Source organism: Lepisma saccharinum, chromosome 22 (genome assembly GCF_977018435.1).
Source record: "Lepisma saccharinum chromosome 22, izLepSacc3.1, whole genome shotgun sequence".
NCBI classification, from domain to species: domain Eukaryota; kingdom Metazoa; phylum Arthropoda; class Insecta; order Zygentoma; family Lepismatidae; genus Lepisma; species Lepisma saccharinum.
In genome coordinates this window covers 22,554,970-22,573,731 of record NC_139250.1, presented here as the reverse complement: position 1 = coordinate 22,573,731, position 18,762 = coordinate 22,554,970, and the positions used below count along the sequence as shown (strand labels likewise).

Genomic DNA, 18,762 nt, shown 5'->3' with positions numbered 1-18,762 from the left:
AGTTCAACGATGCTTGGTGAATGACACTGCCATGGGAGGGGGTGGGGTTTTCACAGCATTCTGGCAAAATTTATGACAATGACACAACTTGGGAAAACATAAAAAGTGCGGAACAGTGATTATGGCAAACATAAGATGAAGGTAAACTTCCTATTAATAAACATGGCCTTTTACAGGGAGCTGGATCACTGAACGTTTTATAGTGTGTCTATAAAGTCACTTAACATTTCAATGAACTAATGACAAATCGTTTTTCTTGTATGTACGCATTGCTTGCATGATAGAATTATTTTCCTGTAGTTTACGGTTATTACAAGCATAAGAAAACAGTTTTTTCTTTGTGACGTTTCAGGAGAACACACGCTCCTTTCATCAGACATTTATTTTCATTTTGACTAAAGATACAGTTATAACAATGGTTAGTAATTTTTAAACAAAAAGAATCTGTTATATAATGGATGTTGTCAATGTTACATTGTTGTAATATAGCAACTTAACTGTGAAAAAAGCAGTCTATTTTATTTTTATTTTAGATTTTTTTTTTTTTTTTTTTTTTAATTATGAATCCCAAATATCATCAGGTAATTCAAATTCATCATTGTTTTCACAAAGTCTCTTGATGTTTTCTGTTACATTAAATTTTAAAGATGGTGGCTTACTCCATTTGTGAAAAAGAAAACTCCACACTGGATCTATGTTACCATTTTCATTATTTAATTTATTCCAGTGTTCTTCTGCAATGAACGAGGCTTCCCAGACATTCAACTCTGTTTCCCGTTAATCTTTTTAAAACCCTTCTCTTTTTAATCAAATGCTTCTCTTCGATGATATGAGTTGGCAAACCTGTTCTTGGGTTTAGATTTATAATGTCCAAATCATGTTCGTGCCATCTTATTGCCATTTTCCTTGCTGTTTGTCCCACATAATCTTTTGAACATGAACAACTTATATTATATATTCCTGTGGTTTCCACATCTGGTAGCGAGTTTCTCATTTTGAATTCATTAAATGTACATTCCAAACTTCTTGGTGATTTAAAAACAATTTTGAAATTAAAACTTCTAAAAATTTTTGCAATTTTATGTGAGAATCCCTTGTGGAATGGAATGCACACAAATTTCTTTTCAACAGATTTTTTTCTTTGTCTGTATTTCTCTTTTCCTTTAGTTTTCTTGCAACTTGTTTTTTGATTTGGTTTATTCTGTTAGTGTGAAAGCCATTTTCTTTTGCTATATTAAAGAGCCTTTCTTCTTCATTTTTTGATATCCTCATTATTAGAACATAGCACCATTCTTTTTGTTTAAAAATTACTAACCATTGTTATAACTGTATCTTTAGTCAAAATGAAAATAAATGTCTGATGAAAGGAGCGTGTGTTCTCCTGAAACGTCACAAAGAAAAAACTGTTTTCTTATGCTTGTAATAACCGTAAACTACAGGAAAATAATGACAAATCTTTTCTTTTTTCCAAGTGATCTGATAAAATGTACTCTATAGAAGAGAGAATAGCCGTTGTTTGTGCTCGTCTGCGTGGAATGACGTATGAACAGGTGCGGACGGACTAACTTGGAAATTCAGAAAACCAGGCCCCACCAGGCTGGCTATTAAGAACCTGGTCAACAAATTCAAGTGAATAGGTAGTGTTGAGGATGAAGAATGTCCTGGTAGGAAAGCCATAACACCACAAATTGTGCAAAATGTACAGGACACGATCACACGTAGCTCCACCGCATCGACCACGCAACTCAGTATCCATAATCCCAGCATCTACCAACTGTGGCTCATAGCACACCAAGCTTCTTACTATGCACCAACAGGATGGGGCACCACCCCATCTTGTCCGGTAGATGGATTGGTCGTGTCTCGCAACGGGGAGTTGCCTCCCCCCTCCCCCTCGATCTGACCCCATTAGACTTTTTCATTTGAGGGTTTATCAAGTCTAAGGTGTACGGGGCAAAAATCCACAGCATAGCCCAGTTGAAACAACGCATTACGGCCGCAGTTGCCGAGATTACACCAGCTATGTTGGAGAAGGTGTTATGGGCTGTGATGGATTGTTGGTATATGTGCCTAGACTTGAGGGGTGGTCACATTGAGTTATGCTGATTTTGTGTCCTACTGTGATATATGTTTCAGTACATATTGTATTTTGTACCATAAATCCTGTTCATGCAGAAATGTTAAGTGACTTTATAGACACCCTGTATAAAATTGCCTTTCCACTGTATGATGATTCTTTGAAGAATGTGTTAGTATTCAGCTGTAATGGACAGGAAATCCTTCATATGCCACCCTCACAGTTTTTGGGAAGAACATGTAAAGTGAGGCAACAACATGCAAGAAATACAACTTTCATATAATATATTTTAAAAGTTGCATCACTGTCACTGATATTTTTCCTAATAAACATGAAAATATTATTCCTTTCAAATCTAGTCTTCAACTTGCAATGACCCCTTGAGTCCACTAACCTTTGCTTCTTTTTACCTTTTAATCTTTCTCCTTCCTCACCTCTTTCTTTGGTGCTTTGAGAGGAAATTTCAACCAGTTGGCTTACACCAAATTACAAAATCTTAAAAATTGCATATGCTTAGATTTCATTCTAAAACATCCACGTGACTCTTCGTCTGGTTTGCTTTCTCTGTTGTTTAGATATTCTCAACAGTTTCATCCGTAAGTCTATTAAGTCACATGCAGCAATTTTCCTGTTGCTTTCTTTTAAGTTACACTGAATCAATTAAGAAAATATTGTTAGTATAATTTTACATTGGGCATGTGTACAGATTCTAAACAGTGATGGTCCAACATGATATCATGTCTGTAATATTCGCTAAATATAAAAAACTGTCTGATGTAAAATTGCATTTTTTTTTACTTTATTGCTTTCTCCCTTACAGCTTAGGGAAAGGATGTCGAATCAACACTTTCTAACAGAAATATGTATGATACATCGTTAGAAAGAGAATGAATCAAGGATTCCAGAAATGTAGGATTTATGGTGAGGAAACAATGGGAAATGGAAAAAAAACTTAGTTTAAAATTTGAGGAACCTCCATTAAAAATGCAATGTAATGAGACTAATTTGCATGAAGATGCAAGTGAAATGCCTAATTTGTTATGTAAGGGTTGTTGGGTTTAATTATCTTAGCATTACCTAACGTTTACAGTGCATTTATTATGCTAAGAGAACCAAACCTAACAACATAGGCATTCCTTCAGAAACGTCACAACGCAAGGTTGTCCTCACATAAGCAAGACAAGTGAAGTCAGGGTCTCCCTTACCGCACAACGATCAGACAACCTTGAACAATAAAATAACCAAAAAACATATATTTGCCAAACAAATTTAAGAAAAACAATTTAAAATAACGAAAATAATTTACAGCTATTAAAAAATAGAAACTTCAATATCCAAATATGGATGAAAAAACGATATAAAGAAAGTTGATTCCTAGTGGAAATTAACATATATATCCACGTTAAAAACCAAAGTTCGACCTGGCAATACTTGTGTTTACAACATGAATGTGGATACAGGAAAAAAGCTATGGTAAGTAATGTAAGAAAGTTTGTATTACGAGGGAAAGTCCGAAAATAAGTTTCCCCCCCAGTTTTGCCAGGGAAATCGTACAGCAATGGGGGAAACCAGGCCGTGTTGGAACACAACAGTGGGTGATGTACGCCCGTGATCCAACAGGTGGCGTGAGCGTAGTGTGTGCAAACAAGGGGAGATGCCTCTCAGTCGTGGCCCGGCAGATATGGAGCATCTCATGCGTTATCACTGGGAAGGAAATGAGTTTCTCTTTCGGATTGTGACGGGGGATGAAAGGTCGGTCCACCATAGCACACCCGAATCGAAGGTCGCATCAATGGAGTGGAAACATCCATCATCTCCTGTCCGGAAGAAGTTCAAGACAACTGCCTCGGCAGGTAAGGTGCTTCTCAGTTTTTAGGGACGCCCATGGTGTTTTGTTGCTGGACTTTTTGGAACAAGGAACCATCAACACTGCACGTTACTGTCACACCCTGTCCAAATGGAAGCAGGCTATTCAGTGTGCTGTTGTTGGTTGACAATGTGAAACTGCACTCTGCGAGGGCTACGCAACACCATCTTGCAACCCTTGGTTGGGAGCGCCTTACCCATTCGCCGTACAGTCCCGATCTTCCACCGAGTGACTTCCATCTGTTTCCGGCTTTGAAGAAGGCTCTCGGAGGAAGGCACTTTGGAAGCAATGCTGAGGTGACACATTTCGTGCAACACTTCTTCCGTATACAGGACACTCATTTTTTCCAAGAGGGTTTTTTGAAGCTTATCAAGCGGTATGACAAATGTCTGAATGTCCGAGGTTCCTATGTGGAAAAATAAAGTAAGTATGCTATTCCTTTTCCCATTTACGTTTTTTGCTTTTCCTTCCCATCTCTGTCCACAGTCGCCAGGGAAAACTTACTTTCGGACTCTCCCTCGTATTTCACAGAACAGGAACTTCTAATTGAAAAATACACAGTGCCAAATCGAAGCTTGAATTAAGTACTAAGAGTGAACATAATATTTTTTTACGCAGAAATGGTAAAACACAAAGAGTCGATTGTGCAGTATAGCCCAGCCTGGAATTAAAAAAGAAAAAAAAATCAATTCAATTCTACACCATTTAAACTTGAAAAAAAATTACCTTAGCTGTCATGATGAGTTCATGGTAGACAACATAGTCTGGGGTGTATCCCATACCAAAGAGTGCCGATGTTGGGTGCAGATGGCAAGGCATCCCTGTCCTGCAGTTCACATACTCTCCAATGCCCTTCAGTCGAGCAGCTTGATGGAAGTACGCTAAAAAATACATAATTCTTATGCAAACAGTCCCACAACATCATGAGGTTTTTAAAAAATTGTACCATTTCCAAGTAACATCTACTCATTGTTATATCTCTTGCAGACAGAACAATTACAATGTCAACTGTATCCGATCCTAATAATAATTAAGGGTATGCATATTTTGTTTTTGACGAAAATATGAAATAACATGCACTACATAAAGGTATGAAGTGCATCTTCCTACCATGTTTTGTCACAAAATGAAGCAAAATGAAGTGCAAAATAACCTCAAACACAAAATTTACAGTTTACCGTATTTACGCATGTATTGTGCACGTGCTTGTATAATGCGCACTCTGGTTTTGGATAGGTAAAAGTGACAAAAAATTATATCTCGTATATAACGCGCAGTAAAATCCAGTTTCAAGAAATGGCTTTATTAGTTGTAGGTTGTAAATCTGTTGCTATGCTGATCAAGAGTGAATGATGTCATACCTGTTCAATTGCTCATTGCTTCTTTTTCAAAGTACATACTTTTTCTTTCCGTAACTAATGTAACATTTATACGAGACACATTCAGGAGCTTCCAAATAGCAGTTAGCAGCACAAGATTTCTTCCATTAAGGAATTTACATGCTCCATGTATGTCATATTATTTGGCCAGTAATACATTTTAATTATTGTTTTCTTTTTCCTTATGTTTTCTTTCATCGAAAGTACCATAAAAATCAGAAAGTTTCTTCATTTTTTGATGAACTTATTTCAACCACATTTCACATTAGTGTCGTTATCTTGATTGGAATACTGTTTCCATATTCAAAAACTGCAGGATTCAAGCTTTACAATGATATATAACATGAAAGGGTTCCGTAAACATGAAAAATCAATGCAAGTGTTACAAAATCATGGAATGACCCTGTACGGTTTCATGTTGGCTGTCTGAATTATTCCGTGCACAATACGCACCACAGCTTTTGTGGGCAAAAAAATTTGGAAAAAAGTGCACATTATACATGAGTAAATATGGTATTTACAGATGCAGCACTTTCTGATATCTGAATTATCCTACCAGTTATGCAATTCAAGGAAAATTGATTAATTCTGCTAGAAATATTTGAGAAGCAACAGGAATAAATTTAATACTCTTGATAACTACATGCATGTGCTATTAAAAGGGGAAATGTTCATTTTGTGTAATAAGTGTAGTTTTTAAGTCAAGTCCACTAATTTAAGTCAAATGCCATTTATTATACTGCTTTTGATTCTGCAATGTGCCCAGTTTTGTACCGAAATCTCGATCTCTTATTCACCATAAATATGTGGCTCTAATAATAATAATTACCGTAAAAATTAAAGTACATCTCTTTATTACATTAGACAATGAACAAACTTTACTTAGCCAACTTCAGTGGCAGAGTGGTTAGTACAGCATAATACGACACCAGGGGTCGAATCCTGACCCAGGCATGAGTGTTCTTTGTGTGTGTGACAGAAAAATTGAAAGCAAATAAAATCAACAAACTTTACTTACCGATTTACTTTTCCTAATCTCTAGGAAAATATAGTAGTTACTAGGGCTGAGCCGATGCAGATGTATCAGTATCGGCCTATACCAGTGGTATCAGAAAGTATTGGTTGGAATTTAATTACCGATATCTGCTGATACTTTACAGGTATTTTGGTCTTTCATAAACTCCACGAAAATGCCTCGCGACAATAATTCTCAAATATTTAAAGCAAAAATCCTCGTAAATTGATGCATATATTATTAGTTTTTGTTGTTGCTTATTAATTCTGACATTTCGACCTGCTCAAATAAAAAAAAAAAAAAAAAAGAGTTTTCCATCTTCGAATGCAACCTAACTTCAAACTTTTTTTCAGAAGAATGTTTAAGACTGGTGAAGGAGGGAGGAAAATGGGTGTTCCTTGTGAGCATCCCTTCATCAATTTAATCAGTTTAATTCAGAATCCCCCCAGAACAGTTTCCTTCCACTTTCTCTCAGTTATTTTTGTTTTCATGGAGATTATTTGAAATCTCTCTCTCTCTTTTTCCTGTGCCTCCTGTTGTCAAAATGAGAAAGTTGAACTTCTTTCAATTTTCTTCTTCCTGCTTTTCGTTGTGACGGAAACACACATGTTTTCTCATCTTGTGTGTGAGAGAGAGTTTGTGTGTCGATTGGAGGGTACTAGCTAGGACAACATGGAAATTGGGACGGACAGCCCCATAATCACCGAAGAGGAGACAGGTACTTTTTTTATTATTATTATTGTTGTTTCTTTATGTTCATATAGGTTCATCTGATGTTTTTGAAGTTTTGAAGTTGTACATTTAAAAAAAGTTTAGAGAGATCTTTTCTCATTCTAAAACCTCTTCCTTCCTGGGAGAAGCTAGTCATTCGGAGCATAAAGTGGACTATTCACTTCCTCAACAATCATCACTCATCCCCATCTATTTCTACTCAATTTTTTTTACAACGTTCAGAACCTTTTCGTTAAACAAAAAGGCAAGGCAAATAAAGTAAAAACTTGGTTTTGATCTTGTGAACAAAGGAGCATCTATGGAAAACAATGTTAAGTCCACTGGATGTGCAGAAAGGCTCATCCAGACTGGACCTACAGTTTAATTCAAAGTGGGATCCAACCACTATGTGGCATATAATTAGAGTGGAATACTTAAATACTTGCATTAATCTATATTTTGAACAACTTTAACTATTACAATTTTTTTTAAGCATGTTTACAAATTGTAGACATGCACTTATTGTGTAGGAGTGAAACATAGCATACGGTAAGATGTAATTATTTCATAGATATCTCCAATTTAAAAATATATATTATGTAGCATTGGTGAGCTGTTATGGCCCACTCAGTTCGATTCCTGGGATGGATGATCTGAGGTGGGAAATTCCCATCATTAATAAATAATACCACACAGAATATCCAAAACTAGAAATATGAGAAGTTAGTATATGTGATTAAATTTTGAACAGTTACTTCTTTTCTGGTACCAATATCAACAGGCTTCAATACACCAGCATCTAAAAGTGCTAATAATATTACGTTGTCAAATGCTGTCACTTACCAGAGCAAATACATTTCCTGATAATGTCCCAGTCTGTTCCGCACGACGAAATTTCAAACTTTTGCTGAATCATGATGTCTTTTAGTTGTTGCCGAACTTCTCTCACTTTTCGCATAGCTTTCACATGAATAAAATGCTCATTGCACCAGGCAGCAGAATAACTGAGGAAGAGAACAATAAATACAATTTCAGGATTGAAAATTATGGACATGTACAAGGGTAAGTATTTTTTCATTGAAGTTAAACAATGGTACCACAATACATGTCCAGGAGAACATGACACCCATAGTTCAAGGGCATGTCCAGTTATGCAGAGGGAATGGTGGTAATTTATTGGTGCATCAACCACACGTACAGTGCTTTTTAACAGTCAAGTTGCCCATGGAGTGGTAGCTAGCGCATTTTCCGGCAAACTTGATACAACATCCGTGTAACTGGAACTGCAAGCTATGTAATGAAAGAAGCTCATACAATTACATGGACAGTTAAAATTAAAATGAGCATGTACCTTGTTACAAGAGGTGTTGGAAATGTTGTTCCCAGCTTCCACACATTTTTTTAGGAAATTTTCACCAACACGTATCAGTTCCTCTTCCAAAATTGCTTCAATTTCTCTCCCGATGTTTTTTTTTTTTCAATTCTTCCAATGCAGTGGTTCCCAAAGTGTGCACCCCAGCATCCTGGGGCACCGTGACTGTTCCAATATGTTCAATCAATGACATGATTGTTACAAATATGTGCTTATTTAGTATTTTTTTACACATAAAATGTTTCTGAATTTGAAATATGTGTTTATTTATTTAACTTAAGGCACTAATTGAGCGTTGCAAGTGTTAGATAGGCCTACATTCTGACTGGGGCGCCGTGGAAAAATCTTGAAAAAATAAGGCTGCCGCGAAATGAAAAATTTTGGAACCCCTGTTCTAACGTATGGCTTCAGGTTTAATAGCTTGGTAGCTTGGCACGCAGACATCATGGAAATGTCTTTCTTGTGCAAGGCATTGGGGGGATATTTGAGGAGCATGTTCCAATCCAATCATGCTCCCACATCGACTAGTTTCTCCTTAGTAAGCACACATCATTTTACCCTTCATTTCTTATCAAGAACAGACCCTGTTTCCATAAATTTGTTTACAAGTATTTGAACACTGTCTCAAGCCTCCGGTGGTGAAGTGGTAGCGTCATCGCCTTGTAATCAAGGGGTCCCGGGTTCTATACCAGGTGGAGTCACATAGCGGTTCGGATCCCACTTTAAACTGTACGTCCAGTCCCGATTAGCCTTACTGTGCATAAAGTGGACTTAAAACACCAAATCAATCAATCAATCATTGAACACTGTCTCTGTGTGCAGAAACATCTGGGAATTCTGCTGTAAAATGCCTTCTAACTTTCCTACAAGAATTCATAATGACGTAAGAGTCATACATAAAAAAATGTTTTAAATTGTATGAATAGCAAGGCATTATTAGACTTGAGAAAAGCACCAGTAATATGTAAACTAAAACAAAACAATCTGAAACACTTGAAAACAACTTAACACTTCACAAACTGGACACCAATCCCATCTGGATACTGATGGATCCAGTGCCAACGTCAGCGTAAAGGTGTGGGGTCTAAATACTGGCACATGCACTCTCATTGCCTGGCATGCTAGCTGCCACTACACAGGTAACTGGACCGTGAAAAGCACTGTAGAAGCGACGAGACCTAGTGTGAACAGCATTTGTATATCTAACTTCAGGGGAGAATGCCACAGGGAAGCTGTGAGGAATAATGCCGTACCATACCAAACTCTTGTGACGTGGGAAGCAGCATTTCAGAGGCAACACAAAGCAACTGGTAATGGTCAGGACAACATATGCAGTAATTGCCCACTGCATAGAAGCTGACAGAAAATCAGGGTGGCTACAAACAAGCAAAAATGAAATTCCCTGACTTTTCCAGGTTTTCCAGGACAAAATTTACATTTTTCCCTGACAATTACAAACTAAACTAAATCGATGTTTTTGTAAATTGAAATAATAAACTCATACAGATCCAGGCATGGATTTGTTAAGTACCAATATTATCTTCTATGAAATTGACTTAATTTCTCTATTCTCTATGATTTGAATTCAAACTGCAAAATAGTGAATTTGGAAAATTATTACAATTCACAAGCTAGGGAAGGATTGATTACGGAATTTTGTCATACGCAGTAAGTTTAAAATAAAATACTTGATTATTTTTAAAGTTACGACTAAATGAGATAAGAGTGAAGAGTGAATGATTAAGAAATACAATTTGTAATTTATCAGTCTCCTTATACATTCTCGGTATTATATGTTGATATTTCCACTGACGTTTGGAACCCTCTGCTTGCAAAAACCATGAGTGCAGACTCATTTTTCGATGCATAAAGCTACTTCTCTATTCTCTGTAAAGCAAAGAGCTTAACTCTTGCATATAATGAAACAATTGAATCGAACAAAATAAAGTGTCATATTTCCTTACTTTATCAATGGGATTTCTGCTTCAGTACAGTATATCCAAGTGAAGTACTGTGAAATTGACAACATGCAGTTATACCATTAATGCTGACGAAAAGGGTATGTAGGTATTAGACATTTAACGCAAGGAATTTATAGAATTGCATTGTATAGTTACCTGATTTAGCTAACCACACATTAAAACAGGAACACACTAATAATAAAAGCTTCTGAAAGTTCATATACGAGGGGCATCCTGAAAAAAGCTACAATGGTGCCTATACGCAGCACTAGTGGTCGGAAAGCGACACACACACATGCAGGCAGGAAGAAGTGGCATGTAGCTGTAATCTGGTACAGTTGCAATGAAGCCGTTTTAGGACAGTTCTAGGTTAAAGATTGCAGCTATCATAGTCTCCCACAGACTGTGATGTAGCCTACATTGCACGCTCAGAATTTGGCACAGAGCCACCAGCAATTGTGTGAGGTGTGCAGACCGGATGTCGTGAATGATAGTATGGTCAGACGATGGTGCAGACAATTCACGGAAGGCCAATCGAATGTGCACAACCCCATACAGCACAACACAGGCCCTTTGCATCACTTCAAGTGAGAGATCTTGGACCACTCCCTGTACAGCCCTGGCCTTGAATGTACCGACTTTCATCTCTTTAACTGAAAAGGTTTCTGGCAGGGCAAGGATTTGACAGCTACACTGCGGTAGAGATAGTTCCAGTCTTTGTCTGTCAGACACATATACCATGGGCATACAAAATTTAGTGCCATGCTACGACAAATGCGAGAACAACGGTGGTGATTATGCCGAAAATTAAGTTAGGACTCACTGTTACTAATGCAATAAATTACTACTGATATTATTGTTTTATTTATGCCTAATCGGTTGGGACCTTAATATTTTGTTATTTTTTTTAGTTAGTGTATTTTCTTATTTTTTATTTTTTTATTATTATTTCCCAAAATTCACATTTTCATTTTAGTGCATTTTCTAGCAAATAGCTGAAATTATACCTTCATGGTGTTTTTAAACTACTGTTTCAAATTGTAAGTCACATGGCTTACGCCTCTTCGTGAGAGTTTGATATCTTGAAAGTTATTTTCCATACCCCATTTTTTAATTTTAAGGTAAGGATTTTAGATAATGGAATTATCCCCGTATATACTGAAGAGTGCATAATGACCATAAGTGGCGACGCACCAAAAAATTAAAATCAATCAATCTCACGTGACAGACACCGATATATTATAGCACCAAAAAGGCATTATCTTTTTTGACTTGTTAGTGTTACGTTTCCCAAAATTCGCATTTTTGTTTTAGAACATTTATCTGCCAAATATACCGAAACTTAATACTGCATTGTGATTTTAAACTATTATTTTAAATTGTAGGTCACATGGTCTACGTATATTCGTGACAATTTGATATGTTGGAACAGATTTTTGAGGTGTGGAGTTAGGGTCCCACAGTTTCTTGATCACGGCTGAAGGTAAGGTGGGGGTGATGTGATCAGCACCATGCTCCTGGCTACCTTTATCCCTCAAAGTTTCCTCAAGGCACCAGCTTCATATGATGCTGGGCGGTCGCCGGAGCAGTTTGAATAGGTGGAAAACATCCCGGTTCTCCCCAGCAGGGGATCGACCCCGGGTCTCTTGCATAGTAGTCAGACGCCCTAACGACTGATCTCCATTATTACTCGCTCGACAAATGCCGATGGTGCGCACTTAGCTTGGTAATTCAAAACATATCTCGTGCGACAAATACGAAGATGTGGCTCCCGTGTGACGCTAGATATGCACTCGATCTCCTGTTAGAACCCTGCCACTTTGTTCTGTGATGCAAATGGTTTTGATAGAAGTTGAAAAAATCGTGGGAAATACATGATTTAATGTGTCTGTCGGAATTATTCCATGTTCGTATAACTCTACAATTTACTCTTGAGTAAAATGTTGGAAAACTTGCATGTTCTATGTACACAAACATGGCCTAGAAAAGACAAGAATGTTGGATTTCATGGAATTTTTTAAAAACGCCAACAATTCGCATTTTATGCCAAATTCGCATTATTTCGATATTTCGAATGGGCGAAAAATGTGTCCAGACATCACTGCACATTCCTAAACATAACTTCGCAGCAATTACCATTTTTTGGCGTTTGCGAAAAATCAATGTCCCTACTAATTGGAAATTACTTTCTTGCCACTCCTCATATAAATAGTAGATGGAAAGTGAAAATTTAGCAGGGCTGGCAGAGAAAAGTCAATCCTTGAAGAAAGTGATTTGCTTTTATGATTGAATGAATCTAGTAAATATGATATTAAAATAGTTACGTATTTATTATTAGTATTTTGTTTCATAATATTGGACATTAACCTTACCCTGTGAGAGATTAATGACCATCTCTCACGAGTTTAAACAGACAGGACAGAGCGTGGCGTTAATTTCAATGCAATACTAGTGTTACAGTAAATTTGAGGTTGGGAGCATGCACTTGCCAACTTTTATAACGTTCACCATTGCAGAGTTATATTTAACTTTTTCTTGATAGTATTCAATATATATCCCGTTTGGTTGAATTCTTCTTGATATCTAAGAATAGTGCAATGTCATTGTAAACGTATGTTAACTTGTGCGAAACCAGTAATACGTCAGGATGATGAAAGAAAACCTTCGTAAGCACTGCTACATTAAATAAGGTGAAGTGAGCCAGAAGAGTAATAAAATTCCAGCAGCATATTTGCAGTCTAAAGCTCTTCTTGTTTATGCATGCGATTTTTGTTGGATGTTGCAGTCCATGCGATTTCTGTCGCATGTTGTAGTGAGATACCTTGTCAGGTGGCGATATTCAACAAAAATCGTATGTATCAATGGAACCTATTTGCTTCCATGTTCCTTCAGTTTGCCCAACAAAATGCCTTACTACGTGACAAGTCCCCTAACTACTCCCATATGGACAAGAAAAAATGATAATCCAATGCATTTTCCATGTAATATTTAGAGGCTTAACCTTTTCTACCCCAATAATACCATATGGTATCATCAGAGTAAGATCGTACTGGCCTGATGATACCATATGGTATAATTGTGCTGATTACGAAATGAATGTGCCTTTTGGACCTTATGTTTGTGTGGAAACTCTTGACACAGGTCTGGAGCAAGATTGGGAAATTCATATTGATGACCAACCTCCCCCTTCTCCCCCCTTCCGCAACATATCCATGCCACATTTCCGAACAGAGTTTCACATTTTGGCTCATTATTCAATTTGTGTGGCACCCAGGAACATGAAATATGTTTCAATCTCTTTGGAAACGTCCATTCTTTAAAGAGAATACTAAGATTTGCGCCTTCTCCCTAAAATAGCAGGAGAAGAGGGGGCAAACTTCAGAAATTTATGTTTTTTTCCATTGAAATTCGGTGGCCGCACCCTCAAACCCCCCTTCCTCCGTTCGGCGATCTGAATTGTACACGGTTGCATGCTATGATGTTTTATCTGCAAAACAAAACTTATCCGAAGTAGATTGCTCCCATAGTGCCCGAGTTATAACAATTTTCCTCCAAAAATGCAAATTACCTATTTTTAGTAAAAAAAAATATCACATTTTGGCTTAATATTCAACTTGTATAGCACCCAAGAACATGAAACATGTTTCATTTTCTAGAGAAATGTCCATTCTTTAAAAAGAATACTAAACTTCGCGCCTTCGTCCCAAATAGCGGGAGAAGAGGGGGCAAACTCCAGATTTTTATAGTTTTTCATTAAAATTCGGGGGGTCGCACCCCCCAACCCCCCTCCCTCAGTTCAACGTTTTGAATTGTACACGGTTGCATGCTCTGATGTTTTAGCTGCAAAACAAAACTTATACGAATTAGATTGCTCCCATAGTGCCAGAGTTATAACAATTTTCTGAGCAATATGCAAATTACCTATTTTTAGTAAAAAACAGTGTTTCACATTTTGGCTTATGGCACCCAAGAACATGAAACATGTTTTATTCTCTTGGGAAACGTCCATTCTTTGAAGAGAATACTAAGGTTTGCGCCTTATCCCCAAAATAGCGGGAGAAGAGGGGGCAAACTTCAGATTTTTATGTTTTTTCATTGAAATTCGGGGGTCGTGCCCCCCAGCCCCTTCCTCGGTTCGGCGTTCTGAATTGTACACGGTTGCTTGCTCTGGTGTTTTATCTGAAAAACAAAACTTATCTGAAGTAGATTGCTTCTATAGTGCCCGAGTTATAAAAAATTTCATCCAAAAATGCAAGTTACATATTTTTCGTAAAAAACAAAATCACATTTTGGCTTATTATTCTACTTGTATGGCACCCAAGAACATGAAACATGTTTCATTCTCTTGAGAAATGTCCAATCTTTGAAACTAATACTAAAGTTTGCGCCTTCTCCCCAAAATAGTGGGAGAAGAGGGGGCAAACTTTAGATTTTTGTTTTTTCTATTGAAATTCGGGGGTCGAGCCCCCCAAACCCCCTTCCTCGATCCGGCGTTCTGAATTGTACACGGTTGCATGCGCTTATGTTTTATCTGCAAAACAAAACTTATCCGAAGTAGATTGCTCCCATAGTGCCAGAGTTATAACAATTTTCTGTTCCCGTGCAGAGTTCCATAACGATATCTTTTAAATAAAAAAAATTAAAAAGTCAATGAAGACGAAATTCCCTGACATTTCCCTGACTTTTTTTGACACCTCAAATTCCCTGACTTTTCCCGGTTTTCCAGGTTTTCCAGGTCTGTCGCCACCCTGAAAATGGATGATGCTTGAGTTAGAGGCAGAAACTGGCTTTGAAAAATGAGTCATCCATAAGGTTTTATGGGAAGACTTTCACCTGTGTAAAGTTGCAGCAAGGTGGGTGCCACATGCATTCGCTGAATTTCAAAAGTGGACACTGTAACCACCTGCAAAGCTACCAGTAGGAAGGAGAGCACATACTGGTGAATATCATCGCCATCAATAGATTTTGGGCCAGAGCTTACGAACCAGAGCTCCAACACCAATGAGCAGGAATACCACCCAGTCAGAAGTTTCGTGTTCATGTCCCTGTGATGGTCATTGTGGCTCATGATGCCAGGGGTGTGATTGTGTGTCACATTGTTCCACATGGCACAACAGTGACAGCTGCCTGCAACAGAACATACCTACAGAAACATTCATGTTATGCCATTAGGGACAAACGTTCTGATCTGAACAATGACACTGTTCTCCATGCAGCAATGTCTGTACAGCAGCTAATTGAGGACTGGGAACAGAAAATACTGAATCACCCCCCATACTTGCTGGATGTGTCTGTGTGAATTTGACCTGATACCCAAAGTGGAGGAACTAATCTGTGGAGACAGTTTCAGATGAGAGGACATTGTCACCACTGTGAAACATGAGATATTCCAATTCACACATGGTGAGGCTGATGGTATTAGGGTGTCTCCCACATTGTGTTGTGATGCCTCCCCCTTCCCCTCCTAGGAGAGAAAAATCTAGCATTAACTAAATTACTGTAAATAAATTGTGATTCTCTTCCCTGGAGCCTAAAACTGACATTCAATGTGCACTGAACAGAGTGAGTGTCAGCTCCTATGATACATATCATTCTACCACAGTTTTGGTTAAAAAATATATACTCCTCACAAAAAGTTGGGAATATTATTGTGTTAGACAATAGGTGATACACAAGGCCTTGTAATGTAACAACACATGGTATCTGTCTGGTGGACGTTCTCGTCTTTTCGCTGACATATCTTGAATTTGAATTTAATATTTTGGGTGCATCAGCACTTAGGCTATTTTGCACCCGTCACATTATATGGGTCCAGCCCCTTACCATAACTAAAACAACATAACTGTAATGTGTAACTGTAATATTAAAATATTCTAACTTCGGTTAAAAGTAGGGATGGGTCGATATGAAATTTTGGCCGATACCGATAAAGTACCGATATAAAATTTACCGATACCGATAACCGATATTCTACCGATCCGATATAAAATTAGAAATGGTCCTTGAAGAACCTGAAAGGTTCAATGACCTCTATAATAAATGTGTGTTTCAAGGTGACTGCAGTGCAAGATAAATTGCATATTTAGACATTTACTTTTTTAGAAAGTGGGGCATGGATATTATCCATAAAAATTACAACAAAATGGCAGAATTTTGCACTAAATTATCAGATAATAATCGATATATCGGATCGGTAAAATAATCGGTAATTTTACCGATAAACCGATACACCGATATGCCTATATCGGCCGATACCGATAGAGTACCGATTAATTGGTCCCATCCCTAGTTAAAAGCTAAAGCTGTAAAGAGGCACTCAGCACACATAAGGACAAAACAGGACAACACACAGTCCTACGAAGTTTACACTGGCTGTAGGACCAGATGCCAGACCCTCGTTAGTCTGCAAAATGCAGTCCAGGGTGTACTATGTGGAAGTGAGGTTGACCTGACAAATGGGTGTACTGCGTGGAAGTGAGGTTGACAATTGGGTGTACTATTTGGAAGTGAGGTTGACAATTGGGTGTACTATGTGGAAGTGAGGTTGACAATTGGGTGTACTACGTGGAAGTGAGGTTGACAATTGGGTGTACTACGTGGAAGTGAGGTTGACAATTGGGTGTACTATGTGGAAGTGAGGTTGACAATTGGGCATACTATGTGGAAGTGAGGTTGACATTGGGTGTACTACGTGGAAGTGAGGTTGACAATTGGGTGTTGAGGTTGACAATTGGGTGTACTATGTGGAAGTGAGGTTGACATTTGGGCATACTACGTGGAAGTGAGGTTGACCTGACAAATGGGTGTACTGCGTGGAAGTGAGGTTGACAATTGGGTGTACTATGTGGAAGTGAGGTTGACAATTGGGTGTACCATGTGGCAGTGAGGTTGACAATTGGGTGTACTATGTGGAAGTGAGGTTGACAATTGGGTGTACTATGTGGAAGTGAGGTTGACAATTGGGTGTACTACGTGGAAGTGAGGTTGACAATTGGGTGTTGAGGTTGACAATTGGGTGTACTATGTGGAAGTGAGGTTGACAATTGGGCATACTATGTGGAAGTGAGGTTGACATTGGGTGTACTACGTGGAAGTGAGGTTGACAATTGGGCATACTATGTGGAAGTGAGGTTGACAATTGGGTGTACTATGTGGAAGTGAGGTTGACAATTGGGTGTACTACATGGAAGATCACCCCTTACACCCCTCCCCCATGCCTATCACCTATTGCCTAATATAACAATATTCCAAACTTTCTGTGAGGAGTATATATTCATAGAATCACAACCTCTATAGATCCCTTTCCATAGCCTATTGGCAGCTGGTGGTTAAATTCAAACCTATATTATTCAGTAGCAATCACATCAGTACACTCGTAGTTAAATAATTCTTGGAAGCAAATAATGAAGAGATTCTCTTGAAATAACAGCCAGGTCAGTTCTGGACAGGCTTCAAAGGCTATGAGAGTAATATTAGCTCTCGAAAGCTTGGAACAGACCTAGCTGATACCTCGAGAGAATCTCTTCAACCTTGGTAGTTAGTTAGCCCAGAATTAAGACTTACCCATTGCCTCTCCACTGGTTGTAGACATTTAAATACGTGAGATGATCTGATTCAGGAACTTGGAACTTTTCTCTCACGGAATCTGCCTCCTCTTCTCTTCCTTTTGGACGATAGAAAATCGATGGAACAGACAACATGGACACTGAAATAAGAGAATATATATGTAATAATTAAAGAACATTTACTAGATGATAAACTTACTCAAAGCACTTGGCATCAGAAAATTAAACAAAATAGTGTATCGATACATAGTCATTAGGATAGTTCATTACCTAGTATTTCAATAATACAGGGTATCTATAAAAGAACTCCAGGGTTTTGAAGCTAAATATTTTATTAAAAACTGAAACTCAGGAAAAAGTAAAATAATTTCAATGTGTGCCCTGTTTGTAGCACGGCACACATCCAAACGATAATCAACTTCTTGCCACGTCCTGGCCAGCATGTCTGGAGTGATGGTTGCCACAGAAGCGATAATTCTTTGCCTTAGATGGTTGACATCTTGAATTTTCTCCGCATAAACCATGTTCTTCACATGTTCCCATAGGAAAAAGTGTAAGGGAGTAAGGTCCGGACTTCTTGGAGGCCATGGAATAGATCCTTTCCTTCCAATCCACACTTCCAGTTTCTTTAAACACCTTAAGCCATTGACGGATGGCTTTGTCTGAAGACTAAACACCACCATACTCCCATCGAAAGTTTCGCTGTACAGTAATAACAGATCCAGTTTCTACAAGCCATATCACACACTGCGCCTTCTGTTGTGGCGTCGCCGTTGCACTGAACTGCATTGACTGTGTTCGGCTCGGCTCGGCTC

The 18,762-nt window shown here is 38.1% G+C and overlaps 1 protein-coding gene across 4 annotated transcripts in view; it reads right to left on the bottom strand.

The window, feature by feature from the left end:
- The window catches only part of Prp16 (ATP-dependent RNA helicase l(1)G0007), a 400,014-nt gene that overhangs the window by 4,469 nt on the left and 376,783 nt on the right, over nt 1-18,762 (bottom strand). For all 4 annotated transcript variants that reach the window (XM_083144020.1, XM_083144017.1, XM_083144019.1 and 1 more), the window contains 3 exons: nt 17,946-18,087; nt 7,893-8,053; nt 4,671-4,825 (listed from right to left, as the gene is read on the bottom strand). In XM_083144020.1, coding sequence (XP_083000146.1) covers nt 4,671-4,825; nt 7,893-8,053; nt 17,946-18,087 — 458 coding nt within the window. The remainder of the gene's footprint in view (nt 1-4,670; nt 4,826-7,892; nt 8,054-17,945; nt 18,088-18,762) is intronic.